The sequence below is a fragment of the Eschrichtius robustus genome, chromosome 20 (assembly GCF_028021215.1).
Source record: "Eschrichtius robustus isolate mEscRob2 chromosome 20, mEscRob2.pri, whole genome shotgun sequence".
Classification (NCBI taxonomy): Eukaryota; Metazoa; Chordata; class Mammalia; order Artiodactyla; family Eschrichtiidae; genus Eschrichtius; species Eschrichtius robustus.
In genome coordinates, this window is record NC_090843.1 from 50,766,101 (window position 1) to 50,784,906 (window position 18,806).

The 18,806-nt window shown below is 55.9% G+C and overlaps 1 protein-coding gene across 1 annotated transcript; it reads left to right on the forward strand.

The window, feature by feature from the left end:
- The first annotated feature begins 2,263 nt into the window (after window positions 1-2,263).
- Window positions 2,264-15,241, forward strand: FOXN1 (forkhead box N1). The gene is made up of 8 exons (XM_068531319.1): window positions 2,264-2,386; window positions 2,779-3,237; window positions 5,591-5,701; window positions 7,524-7,654; window positions 8,991-9,087; window positions 12,278-12,485; window positions 12,676-13,167; window positions 14,925-15,241. The coding sequence occupies exons 1-8, from the start codon at window positions 2,264-2,266 to the stop codon at window positions 15,239-15,241; spliced, it is 1,938 nt and encodes a 645-aa protein (XP_068387420.1).
- Window positions 15,242-18,806: the final 3,565 nt, after the last annotated feature.

Here is an 18,806-nt window from a genome sequence, read left to right on the forward strand (position 1 = left end):
CGAGCTGCCCAACCAAAGTCCCACTGTTAACTGGGATTCAAACCCAATCCTGACTCTAGAGCTTCTGAACTAGATAATGCAACTTTAAGAGCTCCACCAGCTACTCGAGAAAGGGGTCAGGGGCTAAGGCAGACTCATCCCTCTCTCCACAAGGGGGGAGGTGGGTCCACAAGCCCTGTTATCAGAGGAGCAAAAGGAGATACAGAGAATTACACCGTTTTTTCAAAGTCACACAGCCAGGAAGTGACACAGCTGGGACTCAAACTTGGGTCAGCCCAAATCCAAAACCTTTGCTCTTAACCATATGTTCTTCTGCCTCTGGAGAGGAGAGTGACCGCCGCCCCATGTGTTACAAAGCCCAAGACCTGGGGGAGGAAGGGGCCCAGCCTTGCCTCTGGTAGGGCTGGAGAAGGCCTTGGGAAAGCACCTCTGGACCGGGGCCAGGAGTGGCAGGCGGGCCCGAGCTGTCCAGGGGCTGTCCAGGGAGCAGGGGCCAGGCCGGGCAATCATGCGGAGCCAGAGATGGGCTGCCCTGCACCTCGGGCCCCAGGCTTGCTCCACCGTGGTGTCCAGTTACGGCCAGCTCGGCGCTTCCCTGGTCACGCCACATTTAGCATTGCCGAGTGAGCGGCACCGGGACATGGAGAAGGGGCGGTGGAGACTCTTGAAGGGGCGGGAGAGCTTCCACCAGGCCCCCACCTGGACCCCAGCTCCTAGCCCCCTCTGCCACTGATCCTCTGAGGGACTTTGGGCAATTGCTCTCCCTTCTTTGTCCCCACTATCCCCTTGTCAAATGAAGGAGAGAGCTTATTTAGCAAAGATGTACCAACCCCAGGCTGGGCACACGGGGCCACCAAAGCCATCCCTCCCTCCCAGAGCTCCTGGGAGAGCAAGGCTGGGGAAATGCAGTTCTCCTGCTCTGCCGGAGGGGGTCTTGTGTATGTGTAAACCTCGTGCTTTTCTTGTTGTTTGGCGCCCAGCCCATGCACCCCCCCCCCCACTCTGACCCCTAACAAATGAAGAGACTAAGGAGTGTAGCCTTCAGAGTCAGACAGATCTGGGTTCAAAACTTGACTCTATCAAGGATTAGCTGTGTGACTTGAGCAAGTCACTTAACCCCTCTGAGCCTCAGTTTCTTCATCTGGAAAGTGAGGTTAATAATGTCCCTCACTCACAGGATTATTCTGACAAACCAATGAGAAAATTCTCCTAATCATTTACACAGTGGCCAGTCCAGAGCAGGCTCTCAGCAAAGGGTGGCCTTTCTCAGAAACTACTTGGGCAAAGAGGAATAAATTCAGGAGAAACTGCCCTTTGCAGATGGTGGAGAAGGAAGGCAGAGACATGAGGGTAGTAGTAGTAAGAACCATACTAATGTTATAAAGCAGAAACTAACACGCCATTGTAAAGCAATTATACTCCAATAAAGATGTTAAAAAAAAAAAAGAACCATACTAATAATGATATTAATAACGACTACTAATAATGATATTAATAACGAGAGCTGGCATTTATTGAGCACTTACGACACGCTAGGCACTGTGCTAAATTCTTCATGTGCATGATTTCATTTAATCCGGCATCCCCATGAGGGCGGCCCTCTCTCTCTCCCCTGTTTTTGCAGATGATTGATGCTGAAGCTCAGAGAACTTCGCTAACACAGCTAGCAAGGAAAGGCAAAGGCTGGCTTTGAGCTGAGTCCTCTTAACCACTCAACTGTGCTGGGTACAGAGTTCTCCTATAATTCTAGAAGGTCTGAACAGAAAGAGCCCTCACATGTCACCTAGCATAGGCCCTGAGTTTTTCGAATGGTGAGTGCAAAGCTCAGAAAGGGCACTGGCCTGCACAAAGTCACAGGTACTTTGGAGTGTGGAGGACATAGGAGAAAACCAAATATGCCACACGTTCCACAGTGGGCCGGTGGTGGCATCCCCAGTGCCGTGGGGCATGCCTGCCAGGCTCATGGGGCCACCAGGCATCCAAGTGCCCTCGAGTCCACCAGCCTCTCTCTCTCTCTGTGTCCTTCATACTCTGTCTCTCACATTGTTTATCTGCTTCCTTCTGTTTCCGATGTTTCTCTCAGTTTGTCTGTGTATCTGTCTCTGTCTGTCTGTTTCCCCCTCTCATCAGACATCTGGCTGGAGTCAGGGTCCCGGCCCAGGGACGGGGTGGGAGTGGAGGTGGTGCGCTTGGGCTTGGTCAGCCCTGGACGGTGTTCCTCACACTCATCACAGCTGGCTTTCTTCGAGGCCAGGACTGGGTGATGGTGTCGCTACTCCTGCCGCAGTCTGACGTCACGCTGCCGGGCCCCACCAGAGTGGAGGGCGAGCCCCAAGGGGACCACATGCAGGCACCGGGCCTCCCAGGCTCCCCTGCCCCACAGAACGTAAGTACCAGGCACTTAGGCCCAGGCTGAGGCCAAGACCTAAGAGGTGCACGAGCAGCAGGGGGACCATCACCCCCACCCCCCAGGGACCTGCCTGCATCTGTCTTGTCCCTTCCACCAGCAAATAAGTACCCAGTGACTCCCAGATCCAGAAGTGTCAGACCTGGGCCTCTGCTTGTCCCTTCAGTCTGGGGCCTTCCCAGGGCAGGGCTGTTCATCCATCCTACTGGGGCGACCCAGTAGGTTTAGAAGCTGCGTGCTCTCGTCAGACCGGGGCTTCCAAGGGCAGGCTATGTCTCGCCAGAGCTCAGCCACAGACCCTTTACCTTAGCACAGAGTAGGGTCCCGGTGCAGTCTCCGCTCACAGGCTCTCTACCCTCTGTCCACCCCAGAAGCATGCCGGCTTCAGCTGCTCATCATTCGTGCCCGATGGCCCTCCAGAGAGGGCACCCTCACTGCCTCCACACAGCCCCTGCGCCGCGTCACCAAGTCCCGAGCAGGTCCACTGCCCAGCTGGCCCTGGCCTGGGCCCCTTCCGGCTCTCACCCTCAGACAAGTACCCCGGCTTCGGCTTTGAGGAGGGCCCGGCAAGCAGCCCCGGGCGCTTCCTCAAGGGCAGCCACGTGCCCTTCCATCCATACCAGCGGCATTTCCATGACGACGTCTTCCCTGAGGCCCAGACCGCCTTGGCCCTCGCTGGACACTCCTTTAAGACCCCAGGGGCGCTGGAGGCCTTCGAGGAGATCCCCACGGATGTGGGGGAGCGTGAGGCCTTCCTGTCCGGCTTCCCAGCAGAGGCCTGGTGCAACGGGCTCCCCTACCCCAGCCGGGAGCACAGCCCCCAAGTCCTGGTGAGTACCAGTGGCCGGCGGCCATCCCACCTACCCCCATCCCAATTCCTGGCAGCCCAGAACAAACCCCCCGCCACCCCTTTCCAGACCTTTCCGCTCAGGGTCAGTGTGCACCAGGAAAGCAGCAAGCTCAGAGAGCTGGGGACTCCAGGCTTCATTCTGGGCCTCCAGGTCAGCTGGGGAGGGGATGCTGACCTGGCCTGGCGTGGAGGGGACAAGGTTGGGGAGGCCGGTCAGACCGAGGAAGCTGGAAGCTTCCCAGAGGCTCCTGAGTCAGGATTCCAGTGTGCAGCTTCTCTCTGTTTGTTTAAGTGTCAAGAATCTCCAGCCAGACCTACACGCCCATATGCAAATGTGAGAAGAAAAACACATTCCAGAGGCCAAGAGAAAGGGTTTAGGGAGGAGCCACAGGGCACAATGTTCTCTCCAGCATCAGCATCAGCCTACAGAGTTGAGAGAGGACTTAAGTCTTCTCAAAGGACACTCCGGCCCCATTCTTTACCCAGAGTGAGGCCTGTGTATATTCATAGAAATACCTTGAAAGCACCTTGAAAGCTCATTTCCTTTCATAGCCATACCCACAAGCTGTGTGACCTTGGGCAAGTCACTTAAGCTCTCTGAGCCTCATCAGAAAAGTATCATTAATAGTACCTCATAGGCTTGTTGCCTTGGGAAGAGGAAGACTAAAGGGAGCTTTGCTCCCCACTCCCCAGCCTGGGCAGTGCCTACTCCAGATGCCCACCAGCTCTCCTTACCTCTTGCTTTCAAACAGGCTCCCATTCTATCCACAAGCCACCCCCAACAAAAGCCTGTTTCCCAGGCGTGGAAGATAGAGAAGGCTCTGGGCACCTACCAGTTGTGGTCAAGACGGAGTCTGCTTCTGGTTCTGGGGCCCTTTGACGACGTCTTCCTCAGGCCCATTGAACGTGGCAGCAGCCCCCAGTAAAGGGACCATCATATCAGTTACTGCCCCCTAAATGTCCACTCAGTGCCAGCCCGTGGTCACTGTGCCAGAGACTTTCTTTCAAGTGCCCTGTTTAATCCTCATGACAACCCTCTAAAGAGTTCCCACTAACCCCATTTTGCAGATGAGGAGACTGAGGCTCCATAGAGACCAAGTGACTTGCCCAAGGTGTCTCTCAGCCTATAAGAAGTGAGGCTGAAGTTTGAGCCCTCTTTCTTACACACACACACACACACACACACACACACACACAATGTAGAGAAGAGCTTGGGCCCAGAGACCCACAGCAGGCTGGTCAACTCTCTGAGTGACCTTGGGCACATCACTTCCCTTCTATGAGCTCAGCCCCATCATCTGCCAAATCATAGGGCTGGACATAGTGTTTGTGGCCCTTCTAGACCTGAGATTCTATGATTAGGGTTATCTCTGCATCAGCAGCCCCAGGGCACATCCAGAGAGAGCTCACAGCTGATTTGACCCTCTGGGCCCAGATGCTGGCTCCCAAGGCCCCTGGTAACCCCAGGAAGAATGGTCCACCTGCTCTTGGCCTTGTTTACCTTCCTGTACCTAGCTGCACACTCTGTCTGGCCCTACTCTGGGTAGAACTCTATGCTGGCCCCTGGGGGCTCCATGTGGGGCTCACAACCCATGGGGGCCAGGATCTGTCCACCACCGCCAGCAGCAGCTGCAGGCTCCCTCTGCCAGAGTGAGAAAGGCCACGGGGCTCCAGCAGACCAGCAACTGTGTAGACTCCCCAGAGCAGAGAGCAGAGGCTCTGAGTTGGGAATGGCCAGAGCAGAGGGGACTCGCTAGCCCCCTCCAGAGAGCCTGCCAGAGTTCCCTTGGGCTTTGCAGAAGAGGAAGTGGCAGGGCCTTGGGGGCCCCAGCTGGACCAACCTCTCTGGCCACTTCCTGTGCTCCCCTCACCATGGCTCTGCAATGGGAATTCTAGAGCAGTGGTCCTTTGCAGACCTGCTCTGAGGGGCTGGTGGCTCTGACCCAGCAAGCAAGTCCTGAGCCAGGCTTGGTGAGTGGGGTCAGGCAGTGCAGCCTTGTGCCATTCCAGGGAGACCGCTGGTCCTACCCCAGCTTCAGTGTGACCAATGACAAGTCTCCCCCATGTCCCCAGACAGCCCAGTCTCAGTCTCTCACCTGCAGGGAGGTGGGGGGGTGGGGAGCCCTGTCAGTTCCAGCCTCAGCTCCACCACTAACTTGCTGAGTTCCCTCAGGAAAATCCCTGCCCTTCTCTGTTCTCTATTTGTTCTCCAGGAATAAGCTCTGGGGGAGGCAAAGTAGGGGTTGCTTTTGTGTAAGTTTCGAGACGCAGAAGAGAAAAAGGAAGAAAAACATGGTCCAGCCTGGTCATCTGTTTTTTTTTCCTTCCAGCAGGGGTCAGAAGTCAAGGTCAAGCCCCCACCTCTGGAGAGTGGTCCAGGGATGTACTGTTACCAGCCCCCCTTGCAGCATATGTACTGTCCTTCCCAGCCCCCCTTCCACCAGGTGGGTCTGGGGCAGGTGGGCAATTTTCCCCAGGGTCTCAGGATATTACATGTGTGTGTGGTGTGCGGGTGTGTGTGTGCGAGTGTGTGTGTGCACACCTGGATGGGCAGGTAGGGACAGCAGGGTCCTGAATCTCAGGCTGGGCCACCTGGGGTGGGGAACAGGGGTTCATGGGGAGGGAAGCAATTGCCCTTCTCTTGGGGTGGATGGGGCTTGTCTGAGACCCTGGCAGTGCCTGAGAGGTCTCTGGAAAGACAGTGAGACTGAGACTGGGGCAGGGCCGGATGTGGACCAAAAAGGGAGAGAAGAGGAGAGCTAGAAAAGGACTGAGCAAAGAGAAAAGGAGTAAATGGGGTGACACACAAGGCTGAGCAGGCCAGGGAACGATGGGCCTTCGTCTGGGTCAGCCACCATCTTATGTGGCCTTGGCCTCAAACTTCCCTTTAGCCTAGACAGGGTGGGACCAGGAGTGAAGTTAGGGGGCCTTCCCAGTTGGAGGTTCCAGGTCCCCATCATCTCTGGCCCTATCCCCCTTCCCACCCCACTGCCCAGCCTCAGCTCCTCCCAGATGTACAGGAAGCCAGGTAATTGCCCCACACTCGCATGGGATGGAGGTTTTTAAAAAGAGAAAGAAAAGAGCCCTAGAACAGCCAAGCGGCTCCCAGGAGTCGCCGGGCAAGACAGAGCAAGTGGCTGCCCAGCGCCCAGCTTCGTCCACCTGCGGCCTGGCACTGAGACAGGCCGTGCCTGCGGAGCAGGTTCTGCTCCCAGCTCTTTGGCATTGGCCTTGATCTCCTCGCCAAGCCAGGGAGGCAGGCACGTGGGCGGGGGATGGGGGTGTGTTGGTCAGACTGCCTGCTTAGCGGGGAGAAAGAAAGAGAAGGAGGGAAGCAGAGGGAACACATGAGGGATCATCCTCACTCCATGACGAGCCTGGCTGGAATAGCCGAGCCCTCCTGAGGCTCACGGTCTGACCCAGGGTAGGAATGTCCCTGAGGCAGCCTGGCCCAACAGGGACTGAGCCACAGTAGGGCTAAGGGACTACCAGACCCTAGACGGCCTCGTCATGCCCAGCCCTGTCTTGATGCCCTCTATTTTATGCACCCCCCTCCTCAAACAAGATAGCCACACCCAGGGCTTTATGGAACCTGCAGAGAGGTGACTCAGTCACTAAGTGTCTCTCGGGTGACCTGGAAAGATCACTTCGGCCTGGAACAGATGGGGGAGTCAGAGTCTCCTACCCACCCTCACCCCCATAAAACACCATGCCTGACACCACAGCCACTCCCTTTGCCATAAAAACCACCTCCTACCCTCACCTGCCCACCATCATGACCAGCCCTTTCAAAGAGCCACTGAAACTCATAAAAGGTGGCAGTGCCCAGCAAATGCCCAGGCTGGACACCCCACTTCCAGCCCAACCACTCCAGGAGATACCAGAGAGGTCTGGAGTGCCCGCCCAGAAGGGTACAGGGGCCTGGGCTACCCCTCACACTCTCTAGCCCAACTCCTGTCCTATCACCATGGCAACCAGAGTACCTAGAGACCTGAGAGAAAGATGCTGGAGGAAGGGAGCTCTGAGGCCTCTGAGATCCTGAATTCTGGAATGTGGATCTCCTCACAGGCCCGCAGATAGCCACATCCTTGGCCAGCATCCTCAGATAGCTCTGCCTTTGGGGCCCATGACCATGGTGGTGGACCACATGAGAGAAGAATCTAGCCTCAGTTCCTTCTCTGGATGTATATGAATGGGGGGAAGGGGCCCCCTTCCTTGGGAAAACTGGTTACCATGGCAAACACTCTGCCCCTTTGACCTCTACAGTACTCACCAGGTGGCAGCAGCTACCCTGTACCCTACCTGGGCTCCTCACACTATCCATACCAGCGGATTGCACCCCAGGCCAGCACCGATGGGCACCAGCCTCTCTTCCCAAAACCCATTTACTCCTACAGGTACGTTTCTTAGCACTCCTGAGGTAGAAGGAAGAGGGCTGAGAGAACCCTGGGGAAACTGAGACATGGAATCCCTTGAGGTATAAGGGTAATGGCAGGGAGTGGAAGTCATAGCTAGTGGACTTCCAAAGGATGCTATAGAGAAGATTCCAGCACGGGGCAGGGAGATTGACTAGCTCACCTCTGACCTTCCATCTCACCCTGGGGACCCATGTCTGTGGCTCAACTCAGCAGGTGCTGGTACCCTGGATGAGCCCGCTAAGTTCTAGCTTCCTGGGGCCCAGGGCCTGAAACCGAGAGTTTAGGGGGGATGCTTCCCCCCTTCTCCCTCCCTCCCCAGGTATAGAGAGAAGCTTCACCCCAAAGCTCTGCTGGAAGTAAGTGAGGGATGAGGTCTGCAGATGCGGCTCAGTTATCCAGCATCTGCCAGATCTGGCGCAACTTCTCTGGCGCTGGGGTTATAAGTACCAGGCCAGCAGCCCCCAGCCCATCTGGGAGACCTGCCATCTGAACTTTCATTCATCTAACCAACATCGATACTCGACCTCCTTTGTGCCAGGCCCCTCCTGGGGTCAGGTCATCAGCCAGTATGAGCTCAGGAGAAGGAAAAGGAACTTAAACATTATCCAGGAGCACAGAGAAGGGGTTTGTGGAAGGCCGGATGATGAGCAGAAAGGAGCACATGCAATCTTTGGAGCCCAGTAGAACTGGGTTCTACTCTAAGCTCTGAATTTATTAGCTGTGAAACGTCAGGCAAGTTACTTAATCTTTCTGAGCCTCTGTTTATTCATCTGTTAAAAAAAAAAAAAGAACTGCAATATTCAGGCCTTTGGATGGATTAAGTGAGAGAATATGCTTGGCACTTTGTAGGGACTCAAAAAACCTTAATCCCCTCCCTTACTATCCAACATTCATGCAATCGGCTGAAGGCTGACTGGTAATGACAGCTTCCATTTAATGAGTGCCTTCTATGTGCTAGGCAGCATGCTTAATCCTCACAACTCTGAGATAGCTATTACTCTCTTCACTTCAAAGCTGAGGAAACTGAGGCTCAGAGAGGTTAAGGCACTCACCCAAGGTCACACAGCTAGTGAGTGGCTAAAGCCAGGATTGTAACCCAGCTCTCTCAGATGCCACGAGACCATTGTATATCAGTAATTCCTGACTTCAGTGGACACTTCTCATTCCTTCTCCTCTGGCCCCCATAGGGCCTCTCACGCGTGAATTCTGCAGCAGGCTATTCTTCCTTGACTATTCCAGCCAGGGCGGGGGGGGGTGGGGAAAGACTCCAGGCCAGGTCAGAGGTTCAGACTCTCAGAACTTTCTCTGCCTTCAGCATCCTCATCTTCATGGCCCTGAAGAACAGTAAAACTGGGAGCCTTCCCGTCAGCGAGATCTACAATTTTATGACAGAGCACTTTCCTTACTTCAAGGTGAGCCCCAAATCCACAGCACCCCACCAGCCCCAAGTCCTGGGCAGGGCAGGCCTCTCTGGAGCCAGAGGATTTCGCTGGGAGGTGGGAGATGAGTTTGAATGAAAGCCAGGAGAGGGTGTGTCCCCCACATGCTTCCCCTTGTCTCCACTTCAGAAGGACAGTTCTGTGTGAGGAAGAGAGAGCTCAAGCCATTCACCAAAGGTCACACAGCAGGCTGGAGTCAGACCTCATGCTGGTGGAAGGTGGACATGGCAATTCTGATAGGCTTCAAGGAGCATCCACCTACCCCAAATGGGGAGAGAGAGCTTGGGAAGAAATGCGAGGCTGTTCCCACCGCTGGCCCCAGGATGCTGTAGGACTGGAGGAATTTGGGTAGGAGCTGGCCAGCCAAGGTGACACAGGATGCTGGGACTGCAGAACTCATTACCTTCCCGGGAGAGATTAGGATCTGCCTCTGTGGGCGGCAGGCTCAGCTGCAGTTCTGCCGGAAAGCAGAGTGTGGGCTTCATGGTCTTAGAGTGTCCTAGGGAACTGGCTCGTTCACCTGACCTTCCCATGGACGGGATCTATCAATAATTTCTATCATCCACAGAAGGGGCTTCTGGGGCTCTAGCAAACTCCCTCCCTAGAGGCAGGACAGATGCCCTTCTCTCCATCTGCTCAAGGCCAAACATCAAGTGGGATCACTTGCCGGCTCAAGCTCTCTGGCTTCCCACACCACCCACTTCCCTTGTCTGATGCTCCCCAGGCCCTCCAACAAAAACCCCTTCTTCTGGGGTGGGTGCAGGGGAGGTCAGAGCTTGAGTGTGAGGAGTGCCTTCTCCAAGGCCTGCACCCTAGTGGATACAGTCTCACCTTCTACCCAGGCAGAGGGTGGGAGCTGCGGCCCAGGTAATCCAGAACCCAGCTCCACCTGCCAGTGATTTCTGGCCCCACCATCTTCCCAACAATGCTGCCTGGGGGTAATTTGAGGCTGATATTCAAACAAGCTTGTACTTGCCGAGCTGCCATCAGATGAGGAGTGGGTAAGATGGCCAGAGTTCTGGCCAAGAATGAAAAAGTACGGTCATCCATCAAAGGTCCTGGAAGGGAGAGGAGGAAGGAGAGTTGTCACTGGGATTCAAGAAGCATCAAAGCCAGTATCCAGAGCTGCCCCTCTACCCCAGCAAGTCAGGGGACCAAAGTCTCCCTGGCCTATAAAGCTTTTAGAGGGTCCCCTAGGGCTTCAAGGAGCCAGGCCAGAGAGAGGGAAGTGAGGGCCCTGCCCCATTCCTCTCAGCCTGTCTTCCCTGCCAACTCCCAGCCCCTCCCTACGTCTCATTTTCCTGGCTTAATTATTTTTCCTGGGAGCTGTGTAATCCCTGTTTTATAGGGCTGAGTAGTGAAGAGGTCTAACTGCTTTTTTTTTTTGGTTCCAGTTGTTGTTCTTAGCCAGTTGCATCACTCCCTCACTCCCAAGTTTACATTTGACTTCAGAGAGAAAGCATCTGTGAGGATGGGTCAGGCCCCAGATGGTGAAAGCAGTCCTATGGGGTGAGCTGGGCAGGGCCCTTAGTTAGGGAACAGAATTGGAGTCTGGGCTCTGTCACCGCCTCCTTGTGTGATCTAGGGCTAGACCCTTTCTTCTCTGGACCTCAGTTTCCCAGTCTGTAAAATGGTCAGGTTGGACCTGTTGGCGCGTAAGTTCCTTCCAACTCTCACAGTTCCCCTCTGACCCACCTAAGAAATTAGTTCAAAGATCCTCTGCCCCCTCTATCACTCACTCCCCAGTTGAAGGTCATTTTTCTGGGCAAGGACAGAGTGGACCCTGGGGTGGGCAGCACTCATGCCCAAGCCAGCTGAGGTGCGCGTCCTGAAGCCCTGTGAGTCAGAGATGTGGGACTGGGGAAGTTCCAGCCACTGGACGTAATTGCTGGTGCTGACCATCCCTCTTCCAAACAGGAAGTGGCTGGGGTGGGGGCTGCCCTGGCACCCCCAAATCACAGATTTATGGGGCCATAAAAGGGCCCAGTGCCCATTAACTCTGCCCACAGCCTTGACTCCTAGTAAGGACTGTTGTGGGAGCTGAAGCTGAATTCCCCAGCTGGCTGGTCTGGTGGCTCAAGAATTCTCTCTCATGACCCTGGGAGCCTTGGGGGTCATCTCAACCAGCCCCCTGACCCAGGCCAGCGGCCCCTGAGAAAGGCTCCAGCAGCTCCTGCGAGCTACTTGCAGTGACGCTGGCATCAGGGCCCAGTTCTGCTGGACATGATTCAGCCTGACTGCTCCCTGGGGCAAGTGAGCTGGGGAGGAGGGAGTGGCTGCCCCTCATTAAGCAGAAACTGTGAGCTGGAAGGGAGAGGGGCCGAGGGCCGAGGGTAGAGGGACCTCACCAGCCAGAGCAGACGCTCCGCCCACAGTCACCCCTGCTGGGCCCAGGGCTGTCACAGAGCCTGGGACACAGCTGGAGGTGGGGGGACAGAGGGTGCCCCCTGGCACCCCCGCCACTGCCTCTCACCCAACTGAGTCAGCCTAATAGTTTTTACAACCCTCCCTGGGCGCAATTACTGCACTGGTGGCGTGACCAGGCCTCCTAATGGGTGTTTATTCTGTTGGCATGAGCACCGCCCGCCTGAGGGCTGGCCTCCCCACCAGGCCACGCCCCCCGGGCACACACATACGAACACTCACAACCACACACACATACAATCATGGACACCCACACACACCCCCAGAGAGACTTTCTCACACACACTCATTTCTCAGGGACACACATGTCCTCACACTCAGAGGACTTCACGGACCTACAGCCCAGAGACAAACTCACAGCAGGGAGAGCTCAGTGTAGTGAGTCCCCCTCCGCAGACGGGTCCAAGCACAGGCCTGGGGACCCAGTGGGGAGTGGTCCAACCCCAGGCTGGGGAGGGGTGGGGCCGTCTGCAGCGCCCACCAGCCCTTCCTTTATGAACCACCTCAACAGCCCTCTCTGAAGGGCATGGGGTAGGACGAAGGCAGATTTTAGGTGATAATAAGTGTGATCAAGGTTCTTGCCCACCCCTGCCCCACTACTGAAGGGTACCGAGCGTGGGCTGGGTGCTGATGAGGACGACAAGCCCCAGAGTGGGTGGCAGTTCTGTGCCCAGATAGCAAAGGAGTTTTCTGGCATCGTGACCCTGACCTGAATTCTTGTCTTGCTCTGCTCTGGCAGACGGCGCCTGATGGCTGGAAGAATTCTGTCCGCCACAACCTGTCTCTTAACAAGTGCTTCGAGAAGGTAGAGAACAAATCAGGCAGTTCCTCTCGCAAGGGCTGCCTGTGGGCCCTCAATCCAGCCAAGATCGACAAGATGCAGGAGGAGCTGCAGAAGTGGAAGAGGAAAGACCCCATTGCCGTGCGTAAAAGCATGGCCAAGCCAGGTGAGGCTAACGGCCATGCAGGGAGGGCCCAGGGTACCCATGAGCCAAAAAAATAAGAGTGGAGGAGGCAAGAAAAGCTGAGCGAGGAGAACTGATAAGTGAGGAAAGCGCCTGAGCGCGGTTCTAAGGCTGGGAGCGTTCGTGGGGAAAGGGAGGTCTCATGGTGTCTCTCTCTCTTGGGCCTTTTCAGAAGAGCTGGACAGCCTCATTGGAGACAAGAGGGAGAAGCTGGGTTCCCCACTGCTCGGCTGCCCGCCCCCTGGGCTGGCAGGCTCAGGCCCCATCCGGCCCCTGGCACCTCCAGCCGGGTTCTCCCAGCCGCTGCACTCAATCCACCCAGCTCCGGGCCCCATTCCTGGCAAGAATCCCCTGCAGGACCTACTTGGGGGGCACGCACCCTCCTGCTATGGGCAGACATATTCGCACCTCTCACCGGGCCTGGCCCCTCCCGGACCTCCGCAGCCGTTGTTCCCACAGCCAGATGGGCACCTTGAGCTGCGGGCCCAGCCGGGCACCCCCCAGGACTCGCCTCTGCCTGCCCACACCCCACCCAGCCACAGTGCCAAGCTGCTGGCTGAACCTTCCCCAGCCAGGACCATACATGAAACCCTGTTGCCAGACGGAGACCTTGGCACTGACCTGGATGCCATCAATCCCTCTCTCACTGACTTCGACTTTCAGGGTGAGCTGGGGATGGGAAGGGAGAAGTGGGACAGTACTGGAGAGGGACATCTGGCAGTCTGGCCCGTCCCCTCTAAGTCTCCAGGCTGCAGCCTGCTAACTAACTGCCGGGTTTCAGGTCAACTGGAGCAGAAAAGGCCCAAGCTGGGTAGGGGGTAGTGGTGGTTAAGGGTCGAAGAGGAAATGTCCTTGCCCCCATCTCCCTCCTCCTTGAACAAGTTCCAACTGACCTATCATCAAACCGCTCTCAGCTCTGGGTGGGCTGGAAAGGGCCCGATGTTCCATTCCATATTTGGTTGTGAGTGACCGATGGTCTGAACATTCCCAGAAGCGATTGCATTTTCTGAGTTCATCTTCTAATGCAGAGGAAGGAGACAGATCTTCCCCCCGGAAGAACGGAAGGCCTCAGAGCTAGGCAGGTCCCGGGGGGAGAGGTTCTATCTCTTCCATTCCATCTTGCCTGCTCCATCTCTGCACATGGCCAACCCCACCCATTCCCATCTAATCTCCAGTGCACCCCCAGGTCCTGGTACTGGCCACAGGGGGTTTGAAGGAGGGTGCTGACCCAGGCCTCAGACCTTCTGTGTGCACTAGGGTAGGAGACATCCACAAGCAGTTGGGGGCAGCCGACCCTCAGAGGTCTCCCGGTCTGATGGGGAGAGAGCCCAGGTCTTGGGAAGCTATTGTTAGAAACGAGCAGCTAGAGCCTCATCTACCTCCAGAGGTAGGGAACAGGGCTCAACAGCCTCAGAAGAAGCTATAGACATGTGGGCTACCATAAGCATTTACCTGAGCCCTACTAACTGTCAGGCATCTTGTGAGGCGCTTTACATGTGCTCTCTCATGTGTGCCTATAGGATAGGAGGGATTATTCAACCCATTTCACAGATGTATACCAAGGTTAAGTAACTTATTCAAGGTCACTTAGCTAGAAAGAAGGAAAGTTAAGGGAATTCCGTGGCGGTCCAGTGGTTAGGACTCCGCGGTTTCACTGCTGAGGGCACAGATTCAATCCCTGGTCAGGGAACTAAGATCCCGCAAGCCGCGCAGGGCAGCCAAAAAAGAAGAGAGAGAAAGAAGGAGAGTTAGGATTGGAACCCAGGCAGCCAAGTTCAGTCGAGGGTTTAGTTCAGCTCTCTTCCTCCAGACCCTGCAGCCCTGATATCCAGGGAAGGAGCTCCAGGCCCTGGCCTGCCACGATGCAGGCCACACAACACATAGAGGAGGAGCAGGTGGCAGCACTGTTTGCTCCCAGAGTCAGTGCTTCCTGGCTTTGCTCCCGTCCCTTGGGCCCTGCAGTGGAGGACGCCCAGGGAGCGGAGCCCAACCAGCTCACTGGATGCAGCAGTGCATTGTTGGAAGATCCTTGGTCTGGGCTGCAGATCCACCTTCCTTGGGAGCCTGGGCAAGAGCCAGGGTGAAGAGTTCCTGGGGCTCCCTCCCCAGGGTAACCCCAGAATGTACAGCATCTGCATCAACCCTTCCAATAGGCAGCTCTCAAATCCTTGATCATCCCCCCCACCCACAAGAAAAAGAGCCACACAGATCATCTAAGCTATGGCTTTCAAACTGTCCTACATGGGAGGAGGAATCAGAGAGGTTCTGCAACTGCCTGGGGTCACAGAGCTAGTGCCAAGGGTCTGTTCTCCATTCAGTGTTACCCCAATCCTGCTCTCTTTAGCATGTGAGAGCATGGGGTGGGAGGCAGACAGGGCTCCTTAGTGCCTCCCAGTGACGCCTGTTCTCTCCCCCAAATAGGAAACCTGTGGGAACAGCTGAAGGATGACAGCTTGGCCCTTGACCCCTTGGTACTGGTGACCTCACCCCTGACGTCATCTTCAATGCCGCCGCCCCATCCCCCATCCCCATCCCGCTGCTTCCCCCCTGGGCCCTGTCTGGCAGAGACAGGCAGTGGGGCAGGCGACTTGACACCACCAGGCAATGGGGGCTCCGGGGCAGTAGGGGACCTGCATCTCACCACCTTCTACTCAGCCTTCATGGAGCTGGAACCCACGGCCCCTGCTGGCCCGTGTGTGTACCTCAGCCCCAGCTCCAAGCCCATGGCCCTAGCATGAGCTATGCCCAGCAGCTGCTCCAGCCTTTGCCTGGCCTGGAAGTCCCAGCTGGCCGCCCATGTCGGGCTCACCTTAAAGGTCAAGGAAGGAACACACTCCCTGCCCCCTATGCCACTAAGCCAACTTGTTTGTTAGCTGGCAGCTGGGGGTGTAGAAGTCACCACCCAGGATTCTGCCCCTCACACATTTCTGCCGCCTGGTACACCAGCTCCTCACTCAGGGCCCCTGAAGAGCAAGTGTCTGGGCAAGAAGAAAATGCACTCTCCCTAGCTCACACTCATCCACACTTAAGCCCTCATGCACGTATGCACAGGCGCACATGCACAGACACACACACATACAGTTATGCAGACATACACCCACACACATACCTTATATCCAGAGGAATCAGAACTACATCACAGAGCCTGACTTCATTTTGGGGGCAGCTGAGAGCTGAGGGCTTTGGTTACCAAAAGCTCAGGGCCCCCATGCCAGGTCCAAGACCACCATGGAACCCTATTCTGATGTCCACGTTCTCTGCAGGCCCGTTCCCCTCCAGGCATGATCTTTCCCAGAAGCCCCCTGTATTTATTCTCCCATCTTCATCCCAGCGGCCCATCAAGAAGGAGGAGATATGGAGTTTCTCCCCAAGTTGTCTGTGGGGCACCCCCCCGGGGGGCTGCTATTCAGCAGCACCCACCCTGCCAGGCTCTACCTGTCCTCAACTTAAGCTCTCTCTGGCCTTTCCCAGGATGACACACAGGAGGGGCAGTGTCCACCCCAGGACCAAACTGAGCCCAATTCCGACACAAAGTGTTTGGAAAAGCCCTTGCCCTCAGAAACTTGAAAGTGTCCTTTTCTCCCAGCCCTGGGTGCAGGAAGGGCCCCTCCAGGTCACTGCAGTCTCACTCCTGAGAAGTTCATGTAGTTTAGGCCCCAGCTTGTGAATTACTTACAGCTGTCTCAGGCAGCCTGGGCATTCAGGGAAGGGAAGTCTGGTAGAGGCTGGGGGGGGAAGCACTCATGCCCCCTTTCTTTGACTGCTTGGCAGGCCCGGGATGCCCCTGGAATGAGGGGGTGTGACCCAGTTGCCCTCCATGCCCTACCTGAGAGCCCAACCCCTACCAAGTGGGAGCCTCAGCCTACCCAGGGTCTGAGGGTGACAGAACCCCCAGAGGTTGGCCCCAGGTTCAGATGAGACACAAGCAGAACCCTTGAAGACCTGCCATTGTCCCTTGTCCTGGAACAATAAAGCAAGTGCCTTGTGGTCTCGGCTACCAAGCTTTCCTTTCTGGACCTCCCCACCCTGGGGCAGAAAGGTTAGGACACAATGACTGTAGATTCCCTGGTCCTGTGATTTTACCCCGACCCTCACCTAGGACTGTGAAGTTTCAATCCAAAGAGCGAGGTATCTCGGAGTACTTCCTGACCAGCATGGGGAGGATGGGGCTGGTGGGGAGAACTTCCCCCAGGAGAACTTCCAAAAGGATTGGAGGCAGCAGCTGCCCTGCCCAGAGGAAGGGAGAGGGTGCCCTTCCACCACACCCCTTCGTACTGAGATCTACCCCTCCCTCCTCTCACCCTCCATCTCCCCACACAAGAAAGGGTCACTTCCCTAACCTGGCTGTGCCTTCCTGCCCCCATCTTTCCCTGGCTTGGCTCTGGGTTCCACAGATGACATGAATGGACCATAGCCTGGTGCTGTGTGCACTGCTGGCCCTGGAGGGTGGTCTCTGGAGGGTCAGGGGCCCACTCAGTCCCACTTAGGGTACCACCACCAGGCAGGCTGCTGTCACCAAACAGCAGCCTGAGAGGCAGCCCCACACTCTGCCTGAACAGGGCTGGGGCAGGTGTGGGAGCCAAAAGCACATACATGGACCTCAGACCACGAGTCTCAGAGCAGCACAGGTGGGACTTTTGCTTAGAAAGTTCTTCCAGGGGCTAGGCCTAGGGGCAAGCCAACACCACCTGCCTTCCCCAGAGGACAGTTCTGCAGAGGATCCCATAATAGAACCCCGCCCTACATCAGCACCCTCACTCACAGAGGCTCTAAGTCTGGGGCTGGGGCTAGAGGGAGAGGGCGGGGCAGGCAGTGGGGGAAGGCATGGGCAGCCAGTGCACCCAAGAGGAAGACGCCCCCCACCCTGCACTCTGCAGCCCAGCCCCACAGTATAGGAAGTGGTGAAGGCTCTGTGTCAAGCCCCCAGCTGATGTTGCACCCCAGCTCTGAGCAACCCCAGGCCTGTGTCTTGATACCCAAGACCCCAAGGGCTGGGCAAATGTTTCGTGGGAGAACCCACTTCCTTGTGTCAGACCCTTGGACCCTGGAGACTCAGACAACCTGCTCTACACCTCCAGCCTAGGCAGCAAGCAAGGACATCTCCAGGAGCCCTCAGTCCGACCTCACTCTTCTGGGCCCATTCGACACACCTACGAGTAAGCTTGCCCCTGTGCAAGTAAGACAGGTGGCAAGCAGATAAGACTTGGGGGTCTCATGTTTGTTTGTTTGTAACCAGACTGGCCCTTGGACTTAAAACCGGGGGGCAGGACTTCCCTGGTGGCGCAGTGGTTAAGAATCCGCCTGCCAACGCAGGGAACACGGCTTCGATCTAAGCCCGTGGGCCACAACTACTGGAGCCCGCACGCCTAGAGCCCGTTCTCCTCAACAAGAGAAGAGAAGCCACTGCAATGAGAAGCCCGCGCACCGCAACGAAGAGTAACCCCCGCTCTCCGCACCTAGAGAAAGCCCACGCGCAGCACCGAAGACCCAACGCAGCCAAAAATTAATTAATTAATTAATTAATTAAAGAAAAAAAAACCCAAAAAACCGGGGGGCAGCTTCCCTCTGAACTGAGCTCCACACTTCCGCTCATATGCTGCCCCCTGCTGGCCACCTATCACCACGTGTTCAACCACCGTTTAGAGTGAGGAACAGTCTGATTGGATGCAGGGTCTGCATGCTCTAACACTATCCACTAGTCCTCTATTTGTGGGGAATTAACCTTTTTGTTCAGGGGCTCTAAACATGAGGGTTCTAAAACTGGTTAGAATTCATGAGTCCATGAATTTGAATAAAGGAATTACACCTTCATTTTCACTCATCTCTACCTCGAATTTAGCATTTCTCTCAATTAAAAAATGTCACCAATGGGCTTCCCTGGTGGCGCAGTGGTTGAGAATCAGTCTGCCAATGCAGGGGACACGGGTTCGAACCCTGGTCCAGGAGGATCCTACATGCTGCGAAGCAACTAAGCCCGTGCACCACAACTTCTAAGCCTGTGCTCTAGAGCCCATGAGCCACAACTACTGAGCCCACGTGCCACAACAACTGAAGCCCGTGCACCTAGAGCCTGTGCTCCACAGCAAAGAGAAGCCACCGCAATGAGAAGCCTGCGCTCCGCAATGAAGAGTAGCCCCCGCTCGCCACAACAAGAGAAAGCCCGCGCGTAGCAATGAAGACCCAACGCAGCCAAAAATAAATAAATAAATTTATTTTTTTTTAAAATGTCAGCAACGGGGTGGCTTGCCTGGCAGTCCAGTGGTTAAGACTCTGAGCTTCCACTGCAGGGGGCACGGGTTTGAT